This window comes from Phaethon aethereus, assembly GCF_964289735.1.
Source record: "Phaethon aethereus genome assembly, chromosome: 11".
NCBI lineage: Eukaryota > Metazoa > Chordata > Aves > Phaethontiformes > Phaethontidae > Phaethon > Phaethon aethereus.
The window spans coordinates 13,331,488-13,359,380 of NC_138587.1; the positions used below are offsets into that span (position 1 = coordinate 13,331,488).

At 45.3% G+C, this 27,893-nt stretch overlaps 1 protein-coding gene across 1 annotated transcript; it reads left to right on the forward strand.

The window, feature by feature from the left end:
• Positions 1–341: 341 nt before the first annotated feature.
• On the forward strand, positions 342–25,620 carry ABTB1 (ankyrin repeat and BTB domain containing 1; the record flags this gene model as incomplete). The annotated part of the gene is made up of 12 exons (XM_082004857.1): positions 342–397; positions 2,302–2,364; positions 3,472–3,527; positions 4,560–4,704; positions 6,644–6,803; positions 8,262–8,307; positions 9,305–9,421; positions 13,653–13,768; positions 19,223–19,321; positions 19,923–20,090; positions 23,109–23,309; positions 25,081–25,620. 12 exons carry the CDS (start codon positions 342–344, stop codon positions 25,285–25,287), a joined length of 1,434 nt encoding a protein of 477 aa, XP_081860983.1. The 3' UTR covers positions 25,288–25,620.
• Between the last annotated feature and the right edge of the window lie 2,273 nt (positions 25,621–27,893).

The following is a 27,893-nucleotide window of genomic DNA, read 5'->3' on the forward strand; positions in this document are numbered from 1 at the left end:
TCCAGAGCAACCCCCCTCTTCCACCCCTTTCATGTGTGCCGGAGCAGCAGCACCCGCCGTTCACGCGTGTCCCGGCGCAGCCCACCCCGCTCCCGCCCCGGCCTCCGGGCGGCGGTTGCTCCTCCGGACCGCGGGGGGGCGCTGCGAGTCGCCTGGCTAGGCCAGGTCGGCCGCGGGGCCTCTCCGCTCGCCCCGCCCACTGCCGTGTTTACATCCGCCGCCGCTTCCGTCCCGCCACCGCTGCCCCTTCGGCCCCTTCCCCCGGCCAGGCCCGGTCCTTTGCGGCTGCCCTTCGCTCTCCGCGCCAATGCGGCGCCGCCGCCCCGCGGCCTGCCCCGGCCATGGACACCAGCGACCTGTTCACCAGCTGCAAGAAGGGGGACGTGAGCCGCGTGCGGTGAGCGAGCCGGGCTGGGGCCGAGCTGCCGGAGGGGGGGTGGGTGGGGGTGTGTGTGTATGTTCTCCGCGTCTCCCGGCCTGAGCCGCTGCCATTAACCGCTTTAGTCAGCCGGGAGAAGCCGGCCCGGGCCTGACGGGGGGCAGCTTGGCCTCGCCTGCCGCGTTACGGTCTTGAGACCGCTCCGGCCCTTCCCGGCCTTCCTCTGACCGCTAAACCGGCGGGCTCTCGCAGCCCTGGGTCTCTGCGGGGCAGCCGCCGTGCCAGGAGGTAACTGGGGTGTGAAAAGGAGAGATTGTTTCTTTATAAGTAAACGCGCTTGGCTTTCCCACCCGAGGAACTGGGTGCACACTGAGCCTTCCCTGATGTTGTCAGGTTTGCATGAGGTTTGCCTGCCTTGGAATTCAGGCCTCTGAATATCAGGTGGTTATTGCGTATTTCGTTGGTATGAATGTTGTCTATGGCGAATGTCCTTGCAAAAGTCTCTTCAGCTGCTCTTTCTCTACTGTTAGAAAATGTATTTGCACTGGTAGGAGGGTAGATCTCTGGAAAGTAATCATCATGGGGATATTTAGACACCTGGTGCTGTAGACTGTAGTGGTATCTCTGAGAAATACGAGCCTGCTAAGTTTCAAGTCTCCTAGCTCATATCAAAGCAGTGTGGCTTAGCTGCAGTCATTTCAAGATCAAGAGTCAGATGGGCTTGTTGTCTGCAGGGCAAAAGGATGTTGTAACGTGAAGGCTCAGCATTGACAACAGGCTCTTCTGCTGCATCTCATGGTTTGAGTTTAAGAATGCTCTTCACCTTTTGATCCTACTTGATTATTCCAGCTCCCAGTATGTGGATCTTCCCGGATAATCAGAACGAGCCTTTCTGTTTCAAGGTACTCGCTAATGAAGGATAAACAGGCAGATGGATGAGGTCTGGAGAACATTGTTATCGGTTGTATATTCACATTAGCTTAATTTATTGCAAGCAGTACATTGCAGGTTTACTGTAGAAGAAGGGGCTCTGCAGGTGGCCTTGCAGAGGTTTAGAATAACCAGCGGAGAAGTGATAGTGGAGAAATGATTGGTCTGGGAATGCTGTCAAAGCAGAGGGGCCAAGGTGACCACACAGGGCTGAGTAGAAAGGAGCTGAGTTGCTTGGGATTTCGAATGTGGGCAGAGGAAGCTGAAGTTTGAGACAGGAAAGATACAGGGAGTGGAAGGGGTGACTGATGTGGCAGATGAGAAAAACAACTTCAGAATCTTTGTGAAGGCTGAGAGGGACTTCTGCATGTGGTTAGGAGAGACGGTTGTTGCAGTAGTTGGGGCTACTGGCTATGACAAAAGCCAGGCTCTATAGGAGGTTCGTGTGCAAGACAAAGGCTGGCTTCTAGAGGTGCCAGAGAGGGGATGTTGGCAGTGTTTGATACAGCCTAAATGTGCAGGACAAGGAAGTGGCAGGAATTAAGAGTGGTCTGGAGTGATACTGATGTTGTTACTTGTGGCAAGAAAAGCCACAAGCAGGATGGGAGTCCAGCCTTGTAAACTTGGCTATTTATTTGTAAGCATACATGCTGTGAGCATTGTTGGAGATTGTGAAGGTACTGCTGAAGTGCTCAGGCTTCTTTTGTGATTGCTCCCTGTTAGGGGTCAGCAGGAGATGTGTTTGATTTTCTTTCCCCATGTGCACCACTTAAGATTGAAGGGAGCTCTCAAGCTGTGCTCCAGAAAGCCGTTCTTTGGGTTAAGGATTTGACTGATGCTCCTTCAGTCTGACAGCTCCCCAAGTTGAATGCAAGATCTTGTCATACCTTTGGAAGTTACTGTATAAACTCAAAGTTACATCTTTTGAAAGAGGAGAATGTGACTGAGCGAGCAGCTGCATGAAGTTATAACTGCTCTCCCTTTTCTTCCAGATACCTTCTTGAACAGCGAGATGTGGAAATTAATGTCCGTGATAAATGGGACAGTACACCTCTGTGAGTTCTGCAGCCTAGAGCGCTGGCTGGGTGGGAGGGGAGGGCTTTCAGAGCTCCTTTCCGCTCTCTGCATCAGCAGCTAGGAGCACTGTTACAAAATGTCTCTTGGGTTCTGCTTTTTGGGAGATGCTTATTTCTGCTTCTCTTCTCTGCAGGTGCTGTGCTAAATAGTTTTTGTCTCCCCTTCTGACTGACGCTTGTTGTAGTAGTGCTCAGAAGGGTGGTTAATTTTGTGACCAAATTACCTGGATTAAGCAGTCTGTTCTTGGCCTGACTAAGCTTTTTCCTCCTCAAAGTCTATGGCATTCTAGCATGTCTTTCCAGGTGAAGGCTGGGCAAAATGCAAAGTGACTCTGGGATCACAGTCTGTCTGGCAAGGCTGTGAACATGCAGTAGGTAGTGAGGAATCGCCATGCTGGTGCTGAAGAGGGTGATGTGAACTTTTTACCTACCCACATACCAATTCCAAAGTGCATTTAGATATCTGCAGTATATTTAGAGTACAGAGTAACTTCCCAAAGTAAAGGTAGACTTACCATTTGCCTGCTGCAATGCAGGTTACAGGATTCTCCTAGTTTGTAGGACAATTTGAGGTCCCTGTGAAAGAGAATCATAAAAGGCTTAGATTGTGAAAGAGAAAACAAAACTCATTGCAAGTAGGACTTTGAGGGGTGGATTTGCTCTATGTCCAGTCTGGATGCTGTTCCCTTGTTATCATAGTGTGCAAAGTCAGACGGACAACAGAAGGAGCAAAGAGTGTTTTTGAGAAGTCAGTGGAATTGCTGAGTGCCCATGAAATGAACTCCATTAAAACAAGAATGGATTTGGCAGCTGGTGGTGGAACAGAAGATGCTGAACACAGATTGGGACCTTGAGATCTCCTTGCAGGACAGAAGTGCCTAGGAGTGCTGGGAACAGATCCTGCTTAGTCTGTTGCTGGGGTCAGAATTCTATGCTATTCAGTAGCAATTCCTTGCTCCTATGAGGAGTCATCTTCTAAGCTTATCAGGGATGGCTCAGTGCTGAGGTCTGCATGCTGTGGTGTGCCCAAACACTGAACTTTGCTTCCTAGTGTATCTCTAATTTTCTTTCTCTTGTCATTGTCAGGTATTATGCTTGCCTCTGTGGACATGAGGAGCTTGTACGCTATCTTCTAGCCAATGGTGAGCAAAAAGTGTCCTGGTTACAGGTGCATAAAAGTGTCTTGGTGTTACCTTTCTCCATACAGGTCTGTAGGGATTGTATATCCTTCTAGCTGTCCCTTCTGGAAACTTCTTCCGTTACAACCAACCGTCTGATCAGTGATCTCAGGCTGCAGTGGGAGCCCTGACACGCCTTCGTGGTCCCTTTTACAGGCCATTTGCTGCTTGAATTTGCTACAGGGAAGCTTTCTCTGATGACTTGAGGCAGCATGACTTTCTGAAATCATAGCTGATGTTTTGTAAGGGTGCAGTGCTGTTGGGAGTATGCTGATATAAGAATTGTACTTCATCTGAAGAACTGTGTAAAACTTTCTTCTACTCTTCTGATAGTCTTGCTTTGTAAGCAGGACTTAAAGGTGAAAATGCAAGGGCTTTTACTAACCTCAAACAAAGCAAGACAAACTCTCCAGGCAAAGTGCCTGTCCTTTTGGTTCCCAGCACCCAAATTCCCTTAGGCAGTGGTGATGTTCTGTGTTCTGGCAGAGGAATTGGAGTGCAGAGTCAGATCTCAAAAGGTTTGTCTCTTCCACTGCATTCAGAGCATCTTAATCAACCACTTGTATATCTAAAACAGCAAAATGCAAGTGCCCTCCAAATTTCTAGCAGAGTCTTAACCTAAAGAAGCATCTCTCACCTTGTGCAAGGCAGAAATGCCTTTTAGGAGGAGCTGTTAAAAGTCTGGTTAGTGATTGTACTCTTTGTACGGTAAGATTCTTCTCCCCAGAACACTGCTGTAGCCATGCTGAGAGGCTTATTACCAGGATCAGTTTAAATGAGTCATGACTTCTTCAGAAAGGGATTTTGCTATGGGAGAACAGCTTTAGGTTATACACATGTAAGAGGAGCTTAGTTTTTGTAAATATGCTCAGTAGCTTAGGGGATCACAGTGAAACATGTCACCATCCAAAAGTCGTACTCATTTAGACACCATTCGGGGACACTTGAGAAAGATGTAACTCTACCGGCTGGCACGTACCTGTGATCATTTTGCAGGAGCGAAATGTGAGGCAAACACTTTTGATGGGGAACGTTGTTTGTATGGAGCTTTGAGTGATGCCATCCGACGTCTGCTGAAGGAATACAAACAGATCACAGCAAAGTGCATGAAGAGAGACTACTATGATGTCTTCCTACAGCGGTAAGCAGATGAGGCAGCTCCGTGTGCAATGCATTCTGTCATCCTTCCTTAGCTGTTAACCTGGATATTCAAGCTCTCTGTTAAGGTCAGATTTGAAAGGCAACTGGTCAGTACCTTATCTCATTCCTGGGCATGTAGAGCTTCCTAAGGGATGTTCCTTTGTGCCCCAAGGGATGCCTTCCAGGTAGGTATGCATTTAAAATATAGCCTCCAGTGACAGACTGGAGTACAGTCTGTCAGTACAACCTGCAGTACAGACTTCAGAGCCAACAGAAAGCTGGTCTTTATAATGCAGAAGCATTAGACTGTCATCCTTGACTGTCAAACCAAAATCAGATCACTAAAATCACATCAGCGCTTTAGGATAATATGTTAACTGAAATTAAGTTTCAGGCCTGAAGTGCTATAGCATGCGAGCTGAGGTTTCCAGCAGTGATAATAGGTGTGTCATTTCTGAGATAGAGCACTTTAAGAAGCCTCAAACTGACATATAGAGACAGTGCTCAGTGCTTTCTTTTTGTTTGTTAAAAATTTGTTCATTAAAAATTTTATTCATTTTTTAATTTAAAGATGTTTCTGAAAGTTGCCTGTCACACTTTTTAGTCTTAGCCTAGAGCTTGAGAAGAAGCCTAATTTGCACTAGGATTAGAGGAATAGTGTTAGTCTTCTCTTCTTGCTATTTTTCTACCCTGCTAGTTCTGATGTTATTACACAAACATTTTTTTTTCCTTCCCATTGGATTGACTTAAAAAACAACAAACAAGGTTTCAGCATCTCTGTCTTCAAAATTGGAGAGCAAAAAGACCTAGAAAGATCTGACAACCCTCCCATTAGTACAGACTCCTAATTCTCAAACTGTGGGAAGAGAGGGGAGGAAGGAAGCTCATTTATCTGAGTAAAATCAGGCTCTGCCTTTCAGGAAAGTAGAATTTTGCAGGGTGATTTATCACTCCCTTGATGAGTTTGTGGCTCAGACAATGCAGGGTTGAGCGCACACTAAAACTAAAATGTGCTCTCATTCCAGAGAGAACTTGTGTTAAAATTGAAGCAAAGTACAATAGTGGGGGGCAAAAAATAAACACCTAACTGCTTCTAGTGTTTTGGGCAAGACACTAGTAGGAAGGATGTTCTAGTGGCATGAGACTGAGATCAGCATTCAAGACCCTGCTTGGACATCATCTTCTTGTGTGATTCTGCATGTTTCTGTGTACCAGTCCCGCTCTCTAGAAGGCGTATGATGGGATGTTTGTGAGGATATATATGCAAGGGGTGATAGGCATTAAGAAACACAGGTGATGGTTGCTGTAAACTCTAGAAGTAGCAATCTTGGTTTTTTTCTCCTTTTGAAGAATGAGGGTATGGGCATGCAGTCATAAACAAGGCTTCATCTCTTATGTGGTAATTGCCTGCGTTTCATGCCACTAACATCCTTCCTTCTTCTGAGGGTGGGTGCTATCAAGTCCTCCAATTTGCTGCACGGGTAAAGCATGCACACCGACATGCACACCGACATGCACACTGCCCAGAGAGCAGGAAAGTTCCACCTTACTTTGTAGTGGGGTAATTCTTTTTGAAAGTGTGTGCTTCTGTAAGGCTTTTTGTCATCTGACAATTTAAGAGATGTGTTTGGGGGCAACTAGGTCCTCTTTAAAATCTGTTCCCTGTGTTCACTGGTTCACTTGAGGCAGGAAGGTTTCATTCTCCAGCCTTCCTCTTGCAGTAATGAAACTGCTTTGAGTCATTGGAGGGAGTGAGAGATCCCAGTCTAGTGTGTGAAGTAGCAGGCCCTGTGCTGGCCTTCTAACTGGGCAGGGAGAGACTGCAATGTCCAGAGGTATTTGTTCATTTAGACCTAATTGTACCATGTCCCCCACCAGCTTTACTCCATTCTCTCCTTTCTCATTCTGCAATGACTTTCCTCTCTCTTTGCTCCTTACAGGTTGCTGGAGCAGGGTTACCAAAGCGACATCGTTTTCATTGTTCATGGCAAATCCTTCTGTGCCCACCGCTGCATTCTCAGCGCTCGCAGCGCCTACTTTGCAGAAATGTTTGAGACCAAATGGAAGGGGAAGAACATGATAGTGTTGAAGCATCCACTGGTGAGCAAAGCTGTGCTTCCAGCTCTTTCCTTTCTTTTCCTGTTTCAACTGGGTGAAAAAATTGAGTAGGAAGGACAGTTTGATGTTTAACTTCCACAGTGAATAGCTCCTGGAGCTTAGAATGATCCTAGTCAAGGAGAGGGGCTTGTGGAGGCACTTTATGCAGTAAAATAGCATCTTATTCAGATAACAAAAAGCTGTAGACTGCGTACTTCTCCTTTGTTCCGTCTGTCATGGGCTCAAACATATCTTAATTGCAGTAGCAGGTAGCTGTTACCATCTGCCAGCTGCGTCACGGCTTCTCTGTGAGATGAGTTGAGTCTGTCTAATTCCTGGTGGACAGGTGGTCTGTAGTGAAGACATCACTTCCATAATTGGCACTAATTGAGTCCCTTTTGTTGCTTTTGTAGCAAGAACTAAATAGGCCATACGTGCATTCCATCCATTAATCACCAATACTCGGGCATATGTTTCTAGAGCTTCATTGTGGCTGTGCATGACAACCACACTTCCAGTTTCTCAGGGCATTAAGTAATGTCTCTCCTTTCTCTTTGTACAAGAACATGTCTTTCCTTTCAAATAAAGAAGAGTTGTAAATGTTTGCAACCAGTGAAAGACTGGATTTTACAGAGCCTGTATTATAACGTGTCTCTGGAGCACCTCTGTCGTGGTTTAGCCCCAGCCGGCAACTAAGCACCATGCAGCCGCTCGCTCACTCTCCCTCCCACAGCGGGACGGGGGAGAGAATTAGGAAAAACCTCGTGGGTTGAGATAAACACGGTTTAATAGGACAGAAAGAAAGAAGGGAACAATAATGATAATACCAACAAAGGAATGTACAAGAACAAGTGAGGCCCAATACAGAAATTGCTCACCACCCCGTGATCGACAGCCCGTCCCCGAGCAGCGATTTCCGCCCCCCCGGCCAACTCCAGTTTATGTACGGGGCATGACGTCGTATGGTAGGGAATATCTCTTTGGCCAGTCTGGGTCAGCTGTCCCGGCTGTGTCCCCTCCCAGCTCCCCGTGCACCCCCAGCCTGCTCGCTGGCAGGCCAGCACAAGAAGCTGGACTGTCCTTGACGGCTCAGCAACAACCCAAAACATCAGCACATTATCAACAGTTCCTCATCCCAAATCCAAAACACAGTCTCACACTAGCTTCTGTGAGGAAAACCAGCTCTATCCTGGCTGAAACCAGGACAACCTCCTTTAGTCAGGTCCTGTACCCCCAGGCACATGGACTAGTATCAGTTGATACATTTAAAGAGCTGTGTAAGCCAGGTGGAGTGGCAGCATTAGTTACGCAAGGAGCAAGGAAATTGGGTGCAGTGTCTGAGTTGCTACGTAGGTGGGGTTTTTTTTGACCATGATCGTGTTTGTATTCTGTCAACTTTCAAGATTGTTATTAAGTTCCTGGGAATTCCAAAGGTAACTTTCTCCTTATGTTTTATTTTAGATTAATCCAGCAGCCTTTGGCTCTCTTCTGCAGTATCTATACACAGGTAAATGACTTACTGTCTCATGTATGTATACATGGCTGATGGGCAGGTGTCTGTGCCTCTGCCATAGCACTGTTTGGGCAGTGCAGGCATGCAGACAGCCATGTTTGGGTGCATGAGTCGCCAACACATCCTCTCTGCTGGCAGAAGGGGAGAATGTGAGCAATCCCCATCTCCTCCAAGTTGTTTGTACCTTTTGCCAGTTGCTGTCCTGCCAATAACTATATAGTCAATTAAGAAAAAATCAGCTTGGGTTGATTGGTTGGATGGATGTGGAGAATGTATTTTTAACTTAAGGAAAGTAAATCTGTCGTCTGGGATAACAATCCCCTAAGCTGGTGAAAAGCCAGGTTCCCACGCAGGACATTTTCAGTCTGGCAGACCTGAGCAGTGTGTGCTGAATGATTTGACTACTTTCTAATAATTTTTTTCTGAACAGAAGTTGATCCTAAACCTTCTGTGGAAATGCCAAGTGTTGTATTGTAGGCATGCTATCTGCTGAACTATTTCAGGCCAGGAGGTGGTGCCAGAAAATAACTTTTTCTTCACAGGGCTCCTTCCTCAGTCCAGTGTCCTTGCCACGTTTTCAGTGATGGTAAAAGGTTCTGGGATGACAGCTTGTGAGCCTAAAGTCTTTTCTCACCCTAAGCCAGATAGCCAATGGTGGCAGTCATGCCTGCTGCTGTTGTGCTGCTTTCTTATTCTTTTCTGGGGGAATTAGACATCTTATGTATAAGCCTGTTTGCTCTTTGGCCTCTTGAATGAAGCTGTTAGGGTAGACACTGGAAGATGGGAAGGTAAATCAGATGCCAGACTGAGATTCATTGAAGTGGCAGGCAGTGTGGTACCGAGTCAGCTTCTTGGACTGAGTTGTAAGTGGATGCTGAGAAGTGAGGCAATGTGTCTAATTTCTGTGCCATCAAGCCTTCAGTCCCCGATTTTGCCGGTTTTAGACCTAAGTGGTATGGGTTAAAAGAGCTACTGCATTTCTTCTTGGCAGGTCGTCTTGATATCGACGTAGAATATGTAAATGATTGCAAGAGGTTAGCGAAGCAGTGTCGGCTGCAGGACCTCATAGATGATTTGGAGACCAAATGTAAAAAAGTCTATGAATTTGGTAAGTGTTTTACTTGCTGTTGTCTCTTCTGTGCCTGTGTGTCCTTTCAGGGAGAAAGAGGAAAGTGTGATGGTGGATGTTTCATGGTGCTCCTGGAAAATGATTCTGTTGTGGAATTCCCATGTTTGCATGATAGTCTTCAGTTATGGGCTCTCTGCAGGGCAGCTGTAGTGGTTTCTGACACATGAATGTTTATAATTTATATTGAATGTTCGCATTATAGTAGAGCAGCCATGGCAGCTGGACTTTGCCGTGGTTGCCAGACATTCAGTGGAGCGCTGTGAGGTATATTGGGAAGTGCCTTTCAGCAGAGAGCTTGTTTAAATCCCCGGGGAGATATAATATGTACTATTAGAAGTCCTTTTCTGCATTTGTCTGACCTCTAACCAAAGTAAAACATTTGATAATTGGTTCAAAATGAATGCAGAGAGAGATATAACACTTTTTTAAGAGCAGAGGAGTATTTCTGAAAGCATATGTGTATTTATAATGCATGTATGAGCCAAACCTTAAATGACGCAATCCTCTATTTAAGTGCTTTTTGTTATCCAGAGAGCTTGTGATCTAATCATGACATCAGCTTATTGCATGAAAACCAACAGTTGGAGTTTATCATTGATCTCCTCAGTTCAAGCTAAAGGACACGTGAATAAGAATCAAACCACAAGTAGGGCAAAGCGGTGTTAGTCATTAAGTAAAAAAAATTATCTTGTAACAAAACCTTCAGGCTGAAAATATCTGATTCTCATTTCATGCTCTAAGTTAACTCCTTTACTTCAGTCAAGTTAATTTTGGTTTGAGAAGAGAACATGGTCTGTAGCTTTTAAGTCAGTAGCGTTGTCCTCTTTGATCTGAGAGGTAAGAGTGTAGCTATTCCATCTTTCTCTTTCGAATTATGAGTTCGGATTATTCAGCATCCTGAAGTTGCAGGGCTCAACAGATACAAGCAGTACTTCTGGCTCAAATTCCTCACCTGCAAATCACATGAAAGATACTACCATGTGTATGTCTCTCCTTAGGCATGTGCAATTGCTTGGTGGTGGTGAGCTACTAGTTTACCACAGTATAGCTGTTCCCATGTAGACCAGGGTGGAAGTCCTTTCATCATAAGCTGTATCATAAGTCTTACCTCAGCCATGTATTACAAATGTAATCATGCATCTGAAGAGATGAGAAATGCAGTTCTTTGTTTCTTGCTACAAGTAGTGTAAGATACCAGTTTGTGTATTAAATAAGTGGTGGAAAAGGGGAGTGGTGGTGAATACCATGACTAGAAAATAAAAACTACTCGGACAATCAGGTAACAGAATTATCTTGTGGCATGTTTTGAAATCAGAGTAATCCAGTGGGATGCTGGAGATCTTCCCCCTATCCCTGTTTTTTCCTTTTTTCTTTTTTTTTTTTTTTTTCTCCTAGGGTCTAGCTGAGACCCTGGACGTGAACATTCCACCTTAATACGTCAAGTTAAAATCTCATATTAGATTGTGGGAGGAAAATAAGGTGGATAGCTTGCTAGCTGTCTGAAGCCATTGCATAGTGGCAACCTCACTGGCAACCTAAGGACCGTGAAGTGCAGTGTTTAAATTAATGAACTGCAAAAATGCTGACTTCTTGGTGAAGTTGAAAAATGGAAAATGGTGAATTAACGATGCAGGTTGGGAGTTTCAGATACAAGCTCCACGTAGAAATGTAATAAAAACTTCCTGGATGGCACCAGACAAATAATTTAATTTCTGTGTTCTTTGGGAGGGAACAGTTGTTCTTAATTTCTAAGGCTTGACAGAAGACATAATCAGTAAGGCACTGACGGGAGTACTAACCCTCATTTTTATTTATGACAGGTTGGATTCAAATGAATAGACAGAACTGCTGATAAGCCTGTTAAAAGTTTGTTTCTCATATCAGATCTCATGTGGAAGTCAGGAAAACTTGATTCTCCAGAAAGTTATACATATAAGAATTATAGGAGTTAAAGATTGGGAAAGATCTTGGTTCACATCATGTCTAGCACTTGACAAAGCGTTGCTGTTCCTTCTAGTGCGTTAGGTATCTCGTGTTTGTCCAAAGGGCTTTCCATGGAATAGATGTCTGATTCAGGTCTGCAGAGCAGGGTCATATCTTGCATCTGTATTATAAAGTTGAAACGTGCCTAATAAAACAACATGAACTCAAGCCTGTGCAGCTCCAGTGGGTAATTGCAGTCTCTGCAATCTCATTATCTAGAGTTAATCAGCATTTCAAAAGCACTAGCTTAGGAAAACCCTCAAGAAGATGAGTCAGTGCCTTCTGTTGCACCTGAGAGAGCCTTCAGTGTGAATGCTTGCATGTTTTCCCACGCATGTATATTGTGTCTATAACAAGAAAAAACTGTTGCAGTGTTTGGAAGAGCTCAGACAGTGTTTGTCCAGATTAAGCCATAATGCCTCCTTTAGAAGAGGAGGTATTTGAAAACAAGTGTTCTGCAGTTATTTCTACAACTTTTAGCACAAAAATAGCAAGGTTTGTGATGCTCGCCTTTGTAGTGGAGGCACTGGATGTACAGAGTCTGTGGTTATAGCTTGTTGTGGCATTGGGAAGAGGAAGTATAAAGCAGGTGTCTGAATGTGGCATCATTTTGGAAAGGTTTGGGAGTTTGTTGGTTTTTTTGTGGCTTTTGTTTTTTGTGGTGCGTTGGCTCAATTGAAACAAAAGACTACAAAGAAGTATTGAGCAGTGGAAACAAAGGCAGCTGATGAATTGGTAGGTGACACTGCAATACAGCTGGGCTAGACTGGGAAGAAGGACAAAATCCTCCATTTTCAACCATGGTTGAGTTATTCCCTCCAGGTCCTTGCATTGTTTATGTTGCTCTTTTCAGAAAACCCTTCATTCCTGCTTCTTGCAAGAAGGTGATGGTCCCTGCTGCTTGCTTGCAGCCAACAGCTTATTCCTGTTCTGTCACTTTGATTTTTATTGTTTCTGTTAGAAGAGAGTTACTTGTGATACTGAACACTGTGCTCTTGGATTTGAGGGATGCAGTGTCTAAAACGTCTCGTGATAGATGTGCTTCTCAGACAAATCACTGTTCTTTCCTGTCACTGTGAAAGTGCACAGATGCTTTGTAGATCCCAAGAGAAGAACTCTTTCCCTTGACTACTGCTTAAAACTTGCTGGGTCCATTAGCGCTTAGAGAGCCTGATTGATTTGGTGACTGTTATAACAGGCACTACACAAATATAAATGATTCTCTCTGCCATAAGGAATTTCTAATTGCACAGTGAGAAATTTCCTTCTCTCACGCTGGTCTGTAAGTGGACAGGGCTTTTTGAGAAAATGCACTCAGTCTTGTTTGTGCTGGTGCCACGTTTCCTCTTGGCTTATTTACTCTGTCATCTATCTGCAGGTAGCGTTTAGTGCTAATAGAGCAGCCTGTCTCCTTGCTCGTGTAGCTCCATGTGTAGCAATGATGGTACCTGGCTGTCTTGTATTGGTAAATTATACTTCCCTTTCCAGTATCTTTCTGGGATATTCAGCCCGTTTGAGGTACAGTGGTGGCATATCTGAAGAGTGCAGCGGTAATGTGGAGGAGGGGGTGGAGAACTTGTTTTGTAGCACATCGTGGTCTTGTTTCGCCCACAGCCCAGTGGAGTCATCTGATGGAGCTCATGTAATGCTGCACAAAATGTCAGGGAAAATGAGGTCTCAAGGTGGTGTGATTCACCTGCAAGGGGTTTTAATGAAGTGAATCATGCCTGTCAGAAATTCTTCTGAACGCTTCAGCATGGGGCCGCTTAACTCTCTTGTCCTTGAGAGTTAACTCTGCATCTCTCTGGCTCCCAACAGTATCTCAAGCCTTCCTCACCACCAGTTTGCATTTTCCAGTGGTACTCTGTGTTTTTTTCACATGCTTCCCTATATTCCAGGGACTCTTGAATGTCTTGCATGTGCCGGTCCTCACCCCAAAGCATGCTGAGCTGAAAACAAACCTGGGGTAGGGAACTGTGGGAGGGAGGTGGCCAGAAAGATGAAAGGCTGTGATGGCAGCTGTATTGTACGCAATAGCTGGGCATACTGCAGGCTGTCGCTCTTTTTGATTTTGGGTGGTTGGCTTCAATGAGCTTCACAGCAGCTTCAGTCATAGCAAGACCACAAAAGTATGATCATGTATTTTGCTTCTCCTTCATCAGGCTGGGAGAGAATGTTTGTAGAGGAATTTAGGCATCTCTGCTCTCTTGTTTTTTGCTTCTTCCAGTCTCTTCCAAGCCAGGGACCTGTGTGAAAGTGCTGACGATTGAGCCCACAGGTAACTGCCGGCTGCAGGAAGATCTGGCTCTTCTAGCAGACTGCGCCCTGCCAGCCGAACTGCGGGTAGGGAGCATTTATACTACTTCTGGTCTCTGGGGCTGTGATGTGTGTTCACATGTGTGACTTGTTTGCTGGTGCTCCAAATGCTGAAAGCCTTTTACTGCTTGGAAACGCTGTAAAATTGTTGGATGAGGCTGTCAGTACTGGTCCTTTCCCTTGGTTTTTTCCCCCAACAGGGATCTCTGTAAACAAAAACCTTGCCATGTGGTTGGTGGGGATTTCCCCATTGACTACAGTGAGACAAGAGTTGGCCCCCAGCTATGTTTCCTTCTCTCTGCCATCCTTCTTGAATATCAGAAGTGTTTTATCAGCGGGCATTGGTACCTGAAGGGACATATAGATGGAAGATGGCTTGCTGGGCTTGCTTGGTAGGAACTGACACCCTTCGGTGGAGAGGTGCTTTCAAATCCTGAAAATATTTCCAGCAGAAATGTGAGTCCCTCTGACAATAGATTTGCTTTTCATAACTACATCTTGTTGACCCTTAGAAGTAGCCCACAGACCACAGGTTGATGATTACTATGTTAAAATACCATCGGTATTATTAGTTAGGCTCAGATATGTGGATCTTTGCTCCCAATTGCGGGAGAACAGCATAAATATTCGTGGTCTTCATTCTCCCTGCATCTGTTGTTTTCTGTAATATCAGCAGATTCACTTTGCTCTTATGTCTGTCCTTTTTTCTTTTTGTCCAGTACAAAGCACTGAAGTTAATAATATGAACTCACTTTAGGTGGCTGCTGTGCCTGGAGGTTGCATGACTGAGTGATGTAGCAAAGTTTATTGCCTTTTTTCTTTTTGTTCTCTGCTGATAGACCTGCCTGGTGCAGAGAGCGTGTGTGGTGTGTGCCTGAGTGTGTGACTGACCTGCTGGATAAGGTTTCTTACCTGTAATAAGCCGGTGTGTTTTGTGCTGGGTTTTGGCAGACATATTTCTCTGAGTACTGAGCACTATATAGAGGGAGTTTTCTCCATCAAGTTTCCATCTACCAATGCAGAAATCTTTCCTACGTAACCTGCCTCTCCCAAATAACCATGTACTTATTTGTGGATTTCAATATGCTTTTCTGTATGTTTGCAAGCTTTAAAGGGAGGTGATACTATAAGTAAGCCTCAGATTTACCTCCTCAAGAATTAAAAAAGGATTGTGGCCCTCAAAACAGTGAGATTTACATAAATTTTAAGTCACACTTCACAAATAAAAAGAATGCTTTCTGTTTGATGGCTTGTTCCCAGACTTTGATGTCATGCTCTTGTCAGGTTAAGCTTTCTTCTGAAGGGTTAGAAACACTTTTTAATTCTCTCATGCAGAATAGGAGCTGGAAAAAAAATATGAAACTTGGAATAATACAGTCATCTGACAGCATTGTGAATGCCTCTGTGAGCTGTGGTTTTCTTGCTGTGTTCATATAGCAGAGCGAAGGCAGTTACAGCAGCATTAGACTTGTTATGGCTGTAAAAGTGAAGAGGGCATGGGCACACGCCTGCTCACTAGAGAGTTTGTATGTCATCCACAAATGTGGGTGCTTTGTTTAAGCCTGGTAAATTCTAAGAGATTCACGTTTTTCTCTCTCTAGGACTTTTTTTTTTAACTTCTAAAGAATATATGAACAAAGCTCTTCATCCTATTGCCATTTATACCTCATCCTAATGTTTACAAATTGTTAAATTCTATGAATTAGGCATCTTTGTCTAGGACAGAGGAATCACATATCCTCATTCTTACAGGATTTGATGCCATACAAGGAATGGTATACAAACTATGTAACCAAAAATGGCAGGGACAACTGAATAGTCACGTACATTTACATCTGTGTTCTTGAGAGAAACGTATTTTTTCCAGCCTCTGCACAACAAAATAGGCTTCTGGATAAAAGCCAGCATTTCTTGATGGCATTTCAGGTAAGGATCAGAATTTGGCCAGAGACATTCTGAGCTGCTGCATGTCATGTAATGCCATATTGCATGAAATTGGGATGTATACAACTTTCTGTTTCACTATAAACAAATAATTTGCGTGTAATGTCTTTGATATTTGAATGATGCAGAAAACTCTATGCATCCCAATTTCATAGTTCAGTAATATGCTATATGACTAAAACAATAATTAACAGTTCATTTATTAGTTTTTATAGAGTGAGAACTGTCTATTCTTTGAACTCTTAAGCACATTTGTAATCTTGGTATCTTGTTTCTCATTCCTGTTTATACTTGAAAGCCTTTTCTCTTTCAGTGTTTGTTTTTAAAAGTGTGGTGGTTGTCTCTATTTTGTTTTAAACTAGTAATGGCCAGAATTTTTCTGACCACAACAGCTGCTGCTTTGGTCTGTTGCAATAAAATTTAGCAGTGACAGATTTAAGTGAAATACCATCAAAAGCCAGGCAACTGTCAAAAACCATGTGGCTTTCCACTGTCTGTCTGCCTAGCTCTTCATTTTATGTCTGCCAGGTGACCTCTGATCTCTGAGAGACTCCAGGGCTTCCAGTATATGAGACTGTAAGCACATTGTTTCCCTGTAGATACTTTTTCATTACCTTGTAACTGAAATCTTATTTTCCAAACTAAGATGAAATCAGACTCAAATGGATCAGAGTTTGCCATGAAATAAATACTGTTCTCTCCATCTGTATTGACATTTGGTGTGGCTGCAAAAAAAAGTGACCATTTGTCACTTTTGGGGTAAAGCTAAATATTGTAATGGGTAGAAAGATCAGTTGAAAACACATAGATAGGTTCCATCTTGTCTGTCTTGGCACCTGTGTAGCGTGGTTGTCCATGGGAGTTATTCCTGTGCTTTGCTTTGCCCATTTGGCAGAGGCAGATTAACAGAACTATTTACAACATGCATCCAATTTTTTTTTTTTTTTTTAAATCCAATCCACTTGCATCTGGTTATGGGCTGATAATCTTCTCTTGGATCACTAACCCTGGTATTTTGTGCTGTAATTTATTTACGATTTTCTTGCTGAGATAATCTGGCCAAGGTACAAATTGCTGCCACTGATTTGTTTTGTGTTGCCTCCAGCAACACTTCTATTTAAGCGCTAATAACAAATTCATAGCAGCAAAGACTTCGCCCTCCACATGTGATGGCTGGAAGATCCTGTGAATGTTCAAGCAGTCTTACGCTATGGAGGTGTTGAGAACATTTCTCTGTGCTGAATGAGTTACTGTGAATGTGCTTGCACCTTGTAGGCTAGACTGTTTTATGCTTCCAGGGTAACATACTTAACTTTGGCAGCTGTGCTTTGCCTGGACAGGGCTATGCTAAGGAGGTCGCCTGAATGGGAGGATGGGAGGAATAAGCCAGTTTTCTGCAAGGAGATGCTGAAAGGGAGATGAAATTCCTCAAGCATGACAAGGCAGGAGAGTAGAAATAATAGAGACTTAAGGGGAGTAAAAGGGAAAATTCTGCAAAGCTACTTCATGCTGAATAGAAGAGACAAAGATATGAACCTGCTTTTGTAGTAGGAATTGGAAATTACCTTGTAAACCTGAGCATTAGAGTGGGGACCAGGCAAGGCTAGAAGCAGGAAATTGAGCCTGGTGGAGTTTGTAATTCAGGAGACAAACTCTTGAGACAATTATAACTCCCATGTCCATTCCAGAGGGATGGGTTCCTTTTAAAGATTTGCATTTGTACAATGAAAGGGGAGCAAAGAAGGGGTGCATGTAGCAGATGTGGAGTTTGTCTCAGTTAAAATTCCTGTGCCACAAAGAGTGGCATCTTATCAAAGCCTGTTTCTAGGTTAGTTTTACCTGCAATGTGCCTGCAAAATTGTAGCCTTGAAAATCATGTCAGAATTTCTAGGAGAGGACCTGGAAGCTGTGGGCTTAGGGTGGGGATAGCAGCAAGGCAAATGGGGTGGGCAGTTGGGTCATGACTACTAGCCTTTGTCATGGGATGTCACGGAGTGTGGTTGCAGATCCCAGGCTGCAGCATGTTGGTTGCCTTGAAACATGAGACACGCAACAGCAAACTAGCAGCCTGGGGAATCTACAGGTGATCTCATCTTCAGTGCTGGAGGTGCCCTTTGTGTTACAGCTGTATGAAAAGCAGCTAATAGATCAAGTGCGGAGTGTTCCTTGAGTTGCTGCATCTTTTCTGGTAGAGGAGTTCCCCGATGGGGAAGGGCTCACAGGGGAGAGGTGCTAGGGAGAGGCAGCAGTATTACTGTGACAGCCATGCGCACAGTTTGAATGTCAGCTGGGCTTACTCTCCTCTGATTAGGAACCCGAAGCTGCCAAATGTTGCTGTGGACAGACAAAGAGCCTGGCAAATGGTCCAGATTGCCATGTTCAGTGGCGGTGTGAGCTTTTGCCAGCTTGGTGTCTTGCCACATCCTAGAACCTGTTTTGTGAGAGAAACGCCACTGCACGTGAACTGAGCTTGGCTGAGAGCACCAACCCAGCGTATTGCAGGCTGTGTCTTTGTGTAGTTTGGGAGGGAGGGGGCATCTGGCTCCTCAGTAAAGCTGAAAGTTCGTTGCTTTCAGTTAGGATGGAGGCAGGTGTGTTGGAAATGGTACTCAGGTAGTCTGTGATTGGGAGACTGATCTTCAGGGTCAGCCCAGGATTTTCACACATGCAAACTTGGGGTGTAACTTTCCTGCATGAGAGACAGTGGTAATAAGCTCCTTGGCCCAGGCAGCCCAGGGGCATGTGCTTGGAAAACAAGAATCAAGGGAAACTTTTGTTTCCAGAGGTTGATTGTCATGGTTATATGACTGTGAATATAAACTTTTTTTTACAATTTAATTACCCTGTATATAGGATTAGGTGAAAGTGAAAATATTTGGGAGTGTGACTTTAAAATAACATCAGGCCAACAGACTTTATTTTTTTGTGTGTGTGCTGTCTTTATTGGCATGCAGGACTGGGAGGAGGTGTGTTGGTGTTAAAATAATTTCACTAGAGTATTAATACTGAACAAAGCTATCTTTGGCTGAAAACCAAATAAGAAGTTTAAAATGTGTTTTACAAATGTTGGCTTATTCAAGTGAGGCAGTAGTTGTTGCCAAACCATTTCAAACTGGTGTATTTATTTCTGTAATCTATACATTACTACATCTACCTGTACACCTACATTGTAAAGGGCTAGTCCTAAGCTCTAGTATGCTTATGATACCCACTACATGAAGTAAACTTCACCTCCGCTTGGTTATCTGCCTTTTTAGGTGGCACAGAAATGCTTTCCAGAGGTGTATGGAGGGACAGGGAATTTCCATGGATAAGGGAGGCAGCTGTAACTTGTACCAGGAATACATCTATCAGGAGTGCAAGGACACGAGTTCCACATATCGAAATCTGTGTTCAAAGCATCTCTGGTGTTCTGCACTGTGCTGAAGGAACAGATGGATGGTTGCTTCTGGGAAGACTAAGAAGTCCAAACTTGTGACCCTGAGTGTGTTTAAAGCATGAATGTTAAAGGCAGGGTTTTCTGGTTTCTCTTTCTAGGTTGGTTTTGGAGAACTGCCATTTGACAGCACCGACAACTTTAACAGTTGTCCCGACGTGTGTTTCCGGGTGGCTGATTACAACTTTTTGTGCCATAAGGTATGTGCTTGTGCTACACTTCATTCTGCTCCCTTTTTGCCATAAATCTAGTCTCACTGTGTCCCCCACCCATCCAGTGCTGGATATGCTCTGCAGAAGCAGCATTGCTTTATCAGCTGGAAAATCAAAAGTCTTCTTGCAGCTGGAAACTATTTTTAAAGCATTTAACAAAACAGAAAACCCAGCTGGTGAGGTGAGGTGATAAACTTACGGATTCAGCTACAACATTCACAGCTGCAAAATCTCCTATTGCTGGCTTGTGAGCTCAGTGTCCAGAGAGGGGAATGTTTGATCTGCAAGTAAACAGCAGTAAGAATGCATTTTGAGATCCAACCTTATTCTCCTGCCCTAATGTCATACTGCTTTTGAATCTCTTAAGTTTACAAACACTTTTTTGTGTGTGTGTTCTGAGGGTAGGCACGGATAGAAAAAAGGTAGGGAAAAATGTTGCAGGTGCAGTTTCAAAATATAGGGATAATCTGAGTTACAGAGCCTGAACTTCCAAAATATCTTTGAGCTGCTCTGACAGCTGGTTCGTGGTGCTGTTTGCTTTGGTGCAGTGAGAAAGATGCTAGTGTTTTGGTCTTTCTTCCCTCTCCAGGCATTTTTCTGTGGTCGTAGTGATTATTTCAAAGCCCTTCTTGAAGACCATTTCAGTGAGAGTGAGGAGCTGCAGACACAGCCCAGCATCCCTGTGGTGACTCTCCACAACATCTCAGAAGACATCTTCATCCGGGTCCTATACTACATCTACAGCGATGATACAGAGGTGAGGCCAGCCATAGAGCCTTTCCTGCTGTGCTGGTTAATTCTGGAGGTGTTCACAGCAGTGTTCTCCTACAGTATCTGGAGGGGGGAGTGTGTGTGTGGTTTTTAAGTGCTACTGCCCTACTCTGCCACCTCATTTCTGTCTCAGAAACCCACAAACTGGGACTTGCTGTTAGCCAGGCAGGGATCTAGTTTATGTGCATGACATTCTGGGAAGCAAATCCCTAGTCTTTCATCCCAGAACAAAAATTTAGAAATTATGCTACACATTGTATGTTGGCATGATAAATGCAGGGCTCTGCAGATTTCCCTCCTGGGCTCTGTGGCAGGATAAGGTGAGCAGCTGCCAGTAGATGGCAGATTGAACACGTTTGGAACTGTGGAAAGGTTGAGAGCGCTGCTTATTTACTCTTGGCATCGCAGCCCACTTTTCCATTTGTAGCAAGTCATTGTTTCCACTGTTATTTATTGCTGGGGTGGGCAAAGGTTCCACCAGGAGACCAACGCATTGCTGTGCTCAGTATCGCAAGTAGTAACAAAATGGCCCTAACCCACCTAGTTTTCAGCCTAATGGAAGGTACAGCAAATACCAGCATTTAAGCAGCTTCCTGCTTTGGTTTTGTGGCAAGTGCTTTCAGCAGGTCTAGCTACAGGATGCCAGAACACATTCTGGCATTAGGGCAGCGATCAGAGATACGGCTGCACCTGCCAGTGTCACTTCTCCCAAGCAGTATTTGCGCTCTGGGTTAGGTGCCACGTACAGAGAGTATGCGCAGCTGTGACCTTGTTTCTGTTGATCTGTTCACCTCCGAGTAGCAGCAGGGAATGTGCGATAGGGAGAGATGAATTTAGCAGGCAGCAAGGGCAGGGTTGCCATTGGTATGCCAAAAAGCAGATGCTTCACTTGTCTGTACTCTTCCCTCAGCCATGTGCTGAAAGGGCAGGCAGAGAGGGAAAGAAGCATGTTGGGGCTGTGAAGACCCTCCTGACCTTGTGACTGCACGGCAGCATGAACCCGTTCCCTTGCACCTCTCCAGTTTGCCTGCCCTCCTCGTGATGGCTCACAGGAAGGATGTTTCCCAAGCAGCCATCACTTTCTAAGGGGTGCCTCAGTTGCCCTGTCTGGTCTTGGAGCAGGACAGACCAACAACGTGTAAGAGTTGAAAGGGTCTTGCTCATGTGTTTTCTATGCAGGATGGTACCATCACAGAAACTATCTTGGATTTTAAACTGAGCAGCCAAGATCTGAGCTTCTGGAGAGAGTTCATCTGTAATGAAAATCTAGCAAGAAAAATGGTCAGGAAAACAGGAATGTAGCTTAAGCTCCACGCTTGTATGTGGAGTGTTCTCCCTGCCCTGTGATTCTTCAGCCAAGTGTCAGCATTCCCAATTCCACTTCTCTTTTTCCAAAGGATTTATGTCTCTCTGCCATGTAGTACTGGCAATGCTTGCAGTTGGAGGGAAGAGTATGTGCAGAGGACAGAAGGGGTTTCAGGTAGAAAGAGAAGTTCCTGATCAGAGTTTTTGTGTGGGCTCAAGGGGAGCTTTTGGAGGAACGTTTGCCAGGTTTGTCCTTGGTCAAGCATTTGGGAGCTGCTGCCATCAATAGTACTGACTCAAATGCCCCCAACTTGTGGAGTTCTTGGAGCTTATGAAAAGACAAAGCAGCACTTGATTAATAATCCCAAGAGATTTGTTACACCACTGTGGCACTCTAGCATTTGTGGCATTCCTCTAATATATCTTGCGTCCTTCTGTACAGCTGAGACATTTGCTCTGAGTAGTCTCTCCAAACACTGGTGTGGACAGCTGTAGGGCAAGAAATAATGAGCCTTTTGCAGTTGTCAAAGTGAGCAACCACATGTGTAGATGTGGGCAGCTGTTTTGCTGCTGACCTGTTATCAGGGCAGTGGACCACACTGCACTGGAGTTACCATTCCTCAATCTAGACCAGTGTGGCTTGGTCTCTAGATCCAAGTGATCTTGCCTCCACAGCCAGGGTATGCTGCACCCTGCAGATTTGCTGTTAAAAAGGATGTGGGTAACTGTGCTCTTTGCACTTCGCATTAGCAGGAACAGAACTGTGCAGAGAGAGGCTCTAGTTCCAGGTTAGTGACGCAGATGGCTGACTAAAATAGGATTTGCCCAGCCAGGGGGAAGAGACTGAGTGAAGCTGGAGGTGGTGTCTCTACACCATCTACAGCATTTTTTATCCTCGGATCACTTGCAAGGAAAAAAAGTACCCAAGAGGGAAATGGGAGGGTGGTTCTCTAGCTCAAGAGCCTGAAAATGTTAAAGACAATTCACAACAGTGTAAGCTTGAGCATCTGGTGCATGACTTTAGTCTAGTTTGAAAGCCTGTTAGAGCTCCTTGAGTATTTGATATGCAGAGTCTGTTCCTTACCTAGTTGGGCCTCACATACAGTTTATTTGGGATGCAATTTTCTGTCCTTGGATGTATGCCTGTGCCGGGGCGGTTGTGCTGGCTGAATTAGCAGAGCCAGTTTGAGGAAGGAACTTAAGAGGATTTTCCACTTTTTTTCACAAAATGCAAGTCCAGCAGTACAAAATGGGAGGAAGAGTCCTCGTGGGGACAAGGTGCTCTATCCTGCCAGCCTGTTCTGTCTGTCTCTTTGAAGGGCTTTCAGTACCTCTGGTAAAAGCTACCTCCTTCCACTGCCACGTTGAACATTTCTTAGCAGCCAGCTTTGGCTGCACTTCAGTGTTTCAGCATTGCTTTGGGGTTAACTAGCGGGTTAGCTGTAGCATGGCAAACTTCATGCTTTGTGCTGAGCAAGCTGCCTCAGCAGCATTTTAAACTCCTCTGTGGTAACTGAGTGGAAGACCTAGCACTGAAAGATTGAGCTCCTGTCTCTCCATAGTACTCTTAACACTTGTCCGGTGATGGGCCAAACGACACTTCAGGGAATCTCTGCTAAAACACATGAGAAGAAGGCAGTTTGCCAGAGACAAGTGAAGTGGGTAGGACTGGACAGTAATTCCCTCTTTCCATTGCCAGCTGTCCCCGGAAAATGCCTACGACGTGCTGTGTGTGGCAGACATGTACCTGCTGCCTGGGCTCAAGCGCCTTTGCGGCAGGACCTTGTCTCAGATCCTTGATGAGGACAACATTGTCAGCATCTGGAGGATTGCAAAGCTGTTCCAGCTGACCCGGCTGGAAGACCAGTGCACGGAGTACATGGCAAAGATCATCGAGAAGGTAGGAGAAACACTCTCCACTGTACTTACCACATCTGCCTGTAAATCTAACTGTACGGTGAGCCATAGATACAACAGACTTAATGGAGCAGCAGTTAAGTAGCAAAGTACATGGCGAGTTAGGACAGAAGATGGGGAGTGTGGCAGTATCTGATGTTGCTGCAGTAAGCCAGATGCTGGTGGCTGGCTAGCACATCCCTGTGGACTGTGAGGTGAAAAACCCACCCAAAAAGTTATGCAAGTGCCATGGGCAGGTGACTTTCACCGAGCTTTCAGCCACTGTGCCCAGATCAACAATGGTGTTGCCTGAGTACGCCAGTTGCAGCCTGGAGAACCCAATGGAATGTGCATGGGAGCTCTGTGCAATAAATATTTTTTGGTATTTGCTGGAGGGAGTTTGTCCTGGCATAATGCTATAGAAAAGAGTAATCAATGAGATCTCTACTCTCCTCCAGGATGACAAATCTGACAGTAGGGGTTTTCACAGGGGAAATTTGGCAGTTGAACAGCCAAAAATAATGAATCTAACACTGAAGTTTTCTTTATGGGGCTCCATTTAAGTATAGTCCTGAGTGGTTATAGCTTGAAGTTTCAGGACTTGTGGAGACAGTTGCCATACAGAAGGGAAAACTAGAATCTATGGGGTGGTTTTATCCTGAGACAGATCTGTATAAATGGCTTATAGAGTTCACTTGGGAATGTAACATTTTCATGTGCTTGAAAGGTGTGTAATTCTCTTTGGCATGTGCAAACAGCAAAGGAAGTTACTCTGGGCATGTTATTTTGTTCAGTGTATAGCTTGGGGATGATAAGACACACCAGCAAGCACCCAGATTCTGGCTTCTGAAAAAGCGATTTGGTGTGAAAGCTGATGAATATCCCAAGTAGTAACTGGGCAAGGTAGGGCTTTGCTTGTGTGTTCCCATTGCATTCCCCTTCTCTAGCCTGAGTGGGAGTCCTTGGACCCAGCGTTGGCAGTGTGCCTTCCTAAGGGCGTTGGCACAAATGGAGCCAGCCCAGCTGTTCAGACATCAGCAGCTGCCAGTACTGATGCACTGATGAAGGGAATGGGGAGAGATTTTTGGCACTATGTGTAGCATAAAGCAAGGCTCAGCAACCTGCTGTGCCCAGGCACAGTTCGGTAGCGTAGAGAGATGGAAGCTGCCTTTCACCCTTCAGCAGACCACATGTTCCTGGGAAACTTGATGCAAAATCATTCATGGGTGACCTGATTCTGTCAAGTTCAGTGCAGAACAGAGTACTTGCCTTGCTGTGATCTGCTGGCGGCTGTTGGTGGTGGGGCTGAGCGCTGTGGTGTGGATAGAATCTGCAGCTCCTGGTTCTGAACTGGGCACAAGTACCCACTGTCTTGCCTGTTGCAAGACATTTCGTGGAAATGTTTGGTAGCATCTCCTGATTGCTGCTGGGGATCCTTTCTGGAGGGAATGCTGTGTATATTTGTGTGCCCCAGTACCAGAACTATGGATGCTTGGTTAGGGGTATTAGAGTGTGCTGTTTGGGGTGCAGATTGCTTACAGTTGTGACCATCAATTGTTGGAGTATTACTGTCTCCCTAGGATGAAGGGCAGGATGCATCTCCAAGTGGTGTCCGTAGGAGAAAGAGGAAGATTTGGGTCTCCATGTACCCCTTAGCATTCCCTTTTTTACTGTGGGATCCCTCAATAGTGGCAGAGTCCCATTATCCCAATCCTTTACATCCCTTTACCTGTCGTCTTGTCTTCCTAATGGTTCTCTTTTTCCACCCCATCCAGCTGGTGGAGTTGGAGGAGTTTGTGGCTGCTGTGAAGGAGAATGCGGAGGCCGTGGAAGAACGACAGGAGACTGACTCCATTCCTCTGGTCGATGACATCCGCTTCCACATCACCAGCAACGTGCAGACTTACAGTGCCATTGAGGAAGCCAACCAGAAACTTGAAGCTCTGGAAAACCTCCTGGCCAGTATAGGGCTTGAGTGCTGATGTGTGCAAACCCTGCCTGTCACATGCAGCCTGCATAGCCCCCACTGGGTTTGCTCAGAGCGCAAGAACATCTGAGTCTCTGAATGTCTCTCTTCTTCTTTGTCCTCCTTCCCATCCACTTTCAGGCATGGTTTCTTTTTAATTTATTTATGTCTGTACATTTGCATGTCTGGTTTGTGTGTGGTTTTGTTTTTTTGTTTCTCCTTTCAGAAGTAGCTCCCAAAGCTCAGCCCAAATCAGTAGCTGCTCCTTTGTACAATACAGTGCGGATAGGAGACTGCAAGCTGTTGCGGATGGTAAGGGAGCTGTGCTGGGAGACTTGCTACTGCCTGCTGTTAGGACCCATCCTCTCTGAAACTGCTTCATGCCAGGGTATTTGTTGAATTGCCACCAGCAGAGGAACAAAACTGGATTAAACTCTCCAAATAAGTATAGTAGAAGGGGGATGGCCTTTCTTTCACTGTCAGCATTATAAGATTGGCAAAGGTGGGCAGTGCTTCCCTAACAGGGACACAGGAGTACTTCGCTTTGTGGAAGGCACTGTCTTCACCTGCTATTCAAGTTCTTAGATCAAAAAAACCAAAGTGATTTCCAGGTCTTCCCTAGCTCTTCATTGCTTTGAAGTGCTCAGAATTTAAAAGGCTTGCTTTCTTAATGAACATCTTTGGGAATATAGTAGACACTAGAGTCCTTTCATGCTTAGAAAGCAGTATCTTGCAATGCATAAAAAAGGGAGAGCATCCCTTTTCTTCCTAACAGGGGAAGGAAACACCTTCTTCTTGGAAACAGCACTTTTCCCTTTCTTTTTGTCCATTGTGGTAGTGCAAAACTGGTGGGTCAGGGAAGAGAGGTCACCAGAAATCTTTTTTTTAAAGGAAAAGGGGCCTTTTGGGTCCCTTGCAGGGCAGCTGTGCCACTCATCAACCTTCTGACTCTGCTGGGCCTTGAGCCTTGTAGCTTCATTGTTCTCCAGGAAATTCACTGTTTGTACTAATGAATGTTTTTGAATCTGTGTTCTGCAGTAGGTCGTGTTGTCTCCCTAGACTCCTAATGAGGGTAATGATGTTCTTTCTCCTTGGCACTAATCAGCAGGCGATACCCCTGCATAAAGCTTTCCTTGCCAAATAGGCTGCCCTCAGGGCTTTTCCTCTCCAGAACGGCACATTAGAGAGTTGGGTCTCCAAGGCAGAGGCCGGGCATATGTTGCCGTGCCGTGAGTTGGGAGGGAGAAGAGGCATTGCGTGAAGCACATAGAGAATATTGCACAGGTAGTGGGCTGCCATTACTAACACATATTGTCATTTTGGGCACTTTGTGAGGCAAGAGCCTGGAATAATCCATGTCAGGTGTTCTTCTAGTGTTTGAGGTGGGAACTAGGCATGGATCCCCCACAGCTTCAGGGTGTTGTTTTCTGTAATGGTAGTGGTGCTTCCTATGGATAAGGAAAGGGTTTGGAGATCCAGTGTTTAGCAGGGACTTGCTTCAGGTGTGGATGTACTGGGAGGATGGGTTCCTCTTCTTTGCTAATCTCACCAGGTGAGAGACTACTGCTCCCACACCATGTGAGAACTGCAGCCTTACTGCCCCTGCTCAGAGCATCTGCCTGTATCTGGCATGCGTTGAAGCTGTTTGCATGTATGTGGGCAGGCTTTGGGCACTACTTGCACCAGGCAGGCTGGGTTTGATTGCAGTGAGGAGCGGGCACTGAGGTTTGGCTGCGGTACTCGAGAGAAGCTGGACTTTGGCAAAATCATGTGTCAGGACTGAGTTGCACTCACCAGAAGCTGGGGACAGAGCTGGTGGGCAGGAATAGGGTGCATTGACTTAACTGGACCCCAGATGCTTGTGCACTTTCATCTGTGTTTAACTGGTTTCTGTTTCAGAATAAGTCTCTTCGGGGCATGGGATGGTGGCTGCGGGGCTGTTCAAGCAGGGCGTACTTCAATTCTTCTGTTTCAAAATGCTTGTGAGGAAGTGCAAGGAGTTCTTGTGGTTTGTTTTCTGCAGCCATATTAGGATGAGGGAAGAGGATGTGTCCCTGCAGGGGCACATTGCTGTATGGAAGCAGGGAGCAGCGGGAGTGTGCTTCTGTTTGGGGTGGTGACATGGAGAGGAGCTGTGTGTTTGTTATGTGATTTGTGGAATGTACCTCCATGTCCCTCTGTAAGCTTGGTATGGCTTTGACAGGACCACCAAAGAGCCCAGCACAACTTGAACTGATAAAGACATCAGTAAACTTGAGGAGGGGAAGGGCTATTGAGAAAGCTTTAATATGACGTCCCCATTTTGGGGAAAGAAGCGTGGAAGCAGAACTGCCTGTTTTCTTGCTCAGTGGAGTGTCAGGCTCATGAAAGCCTGCTACGGAAACCAACAGCTTAACCCAGCTGCTTCAGTTCCCCTGCCTTTCTCCTCCCTTTATGGCTGAAGATGACACTGAACGTAAGCAGGATGTTTAGTTTATCATGTCCCCTCTGCTCCTCTGGCATAAATTCTGCATCTGACATCTTGGTAGTCAGCTTTCCACAGCAGTACTTGTGACAGCCCTGCACAAGGCTTGCATGGAGCCACCAGAGAACAGAACATGGCCTTTGCCTTCTGCTTGTACT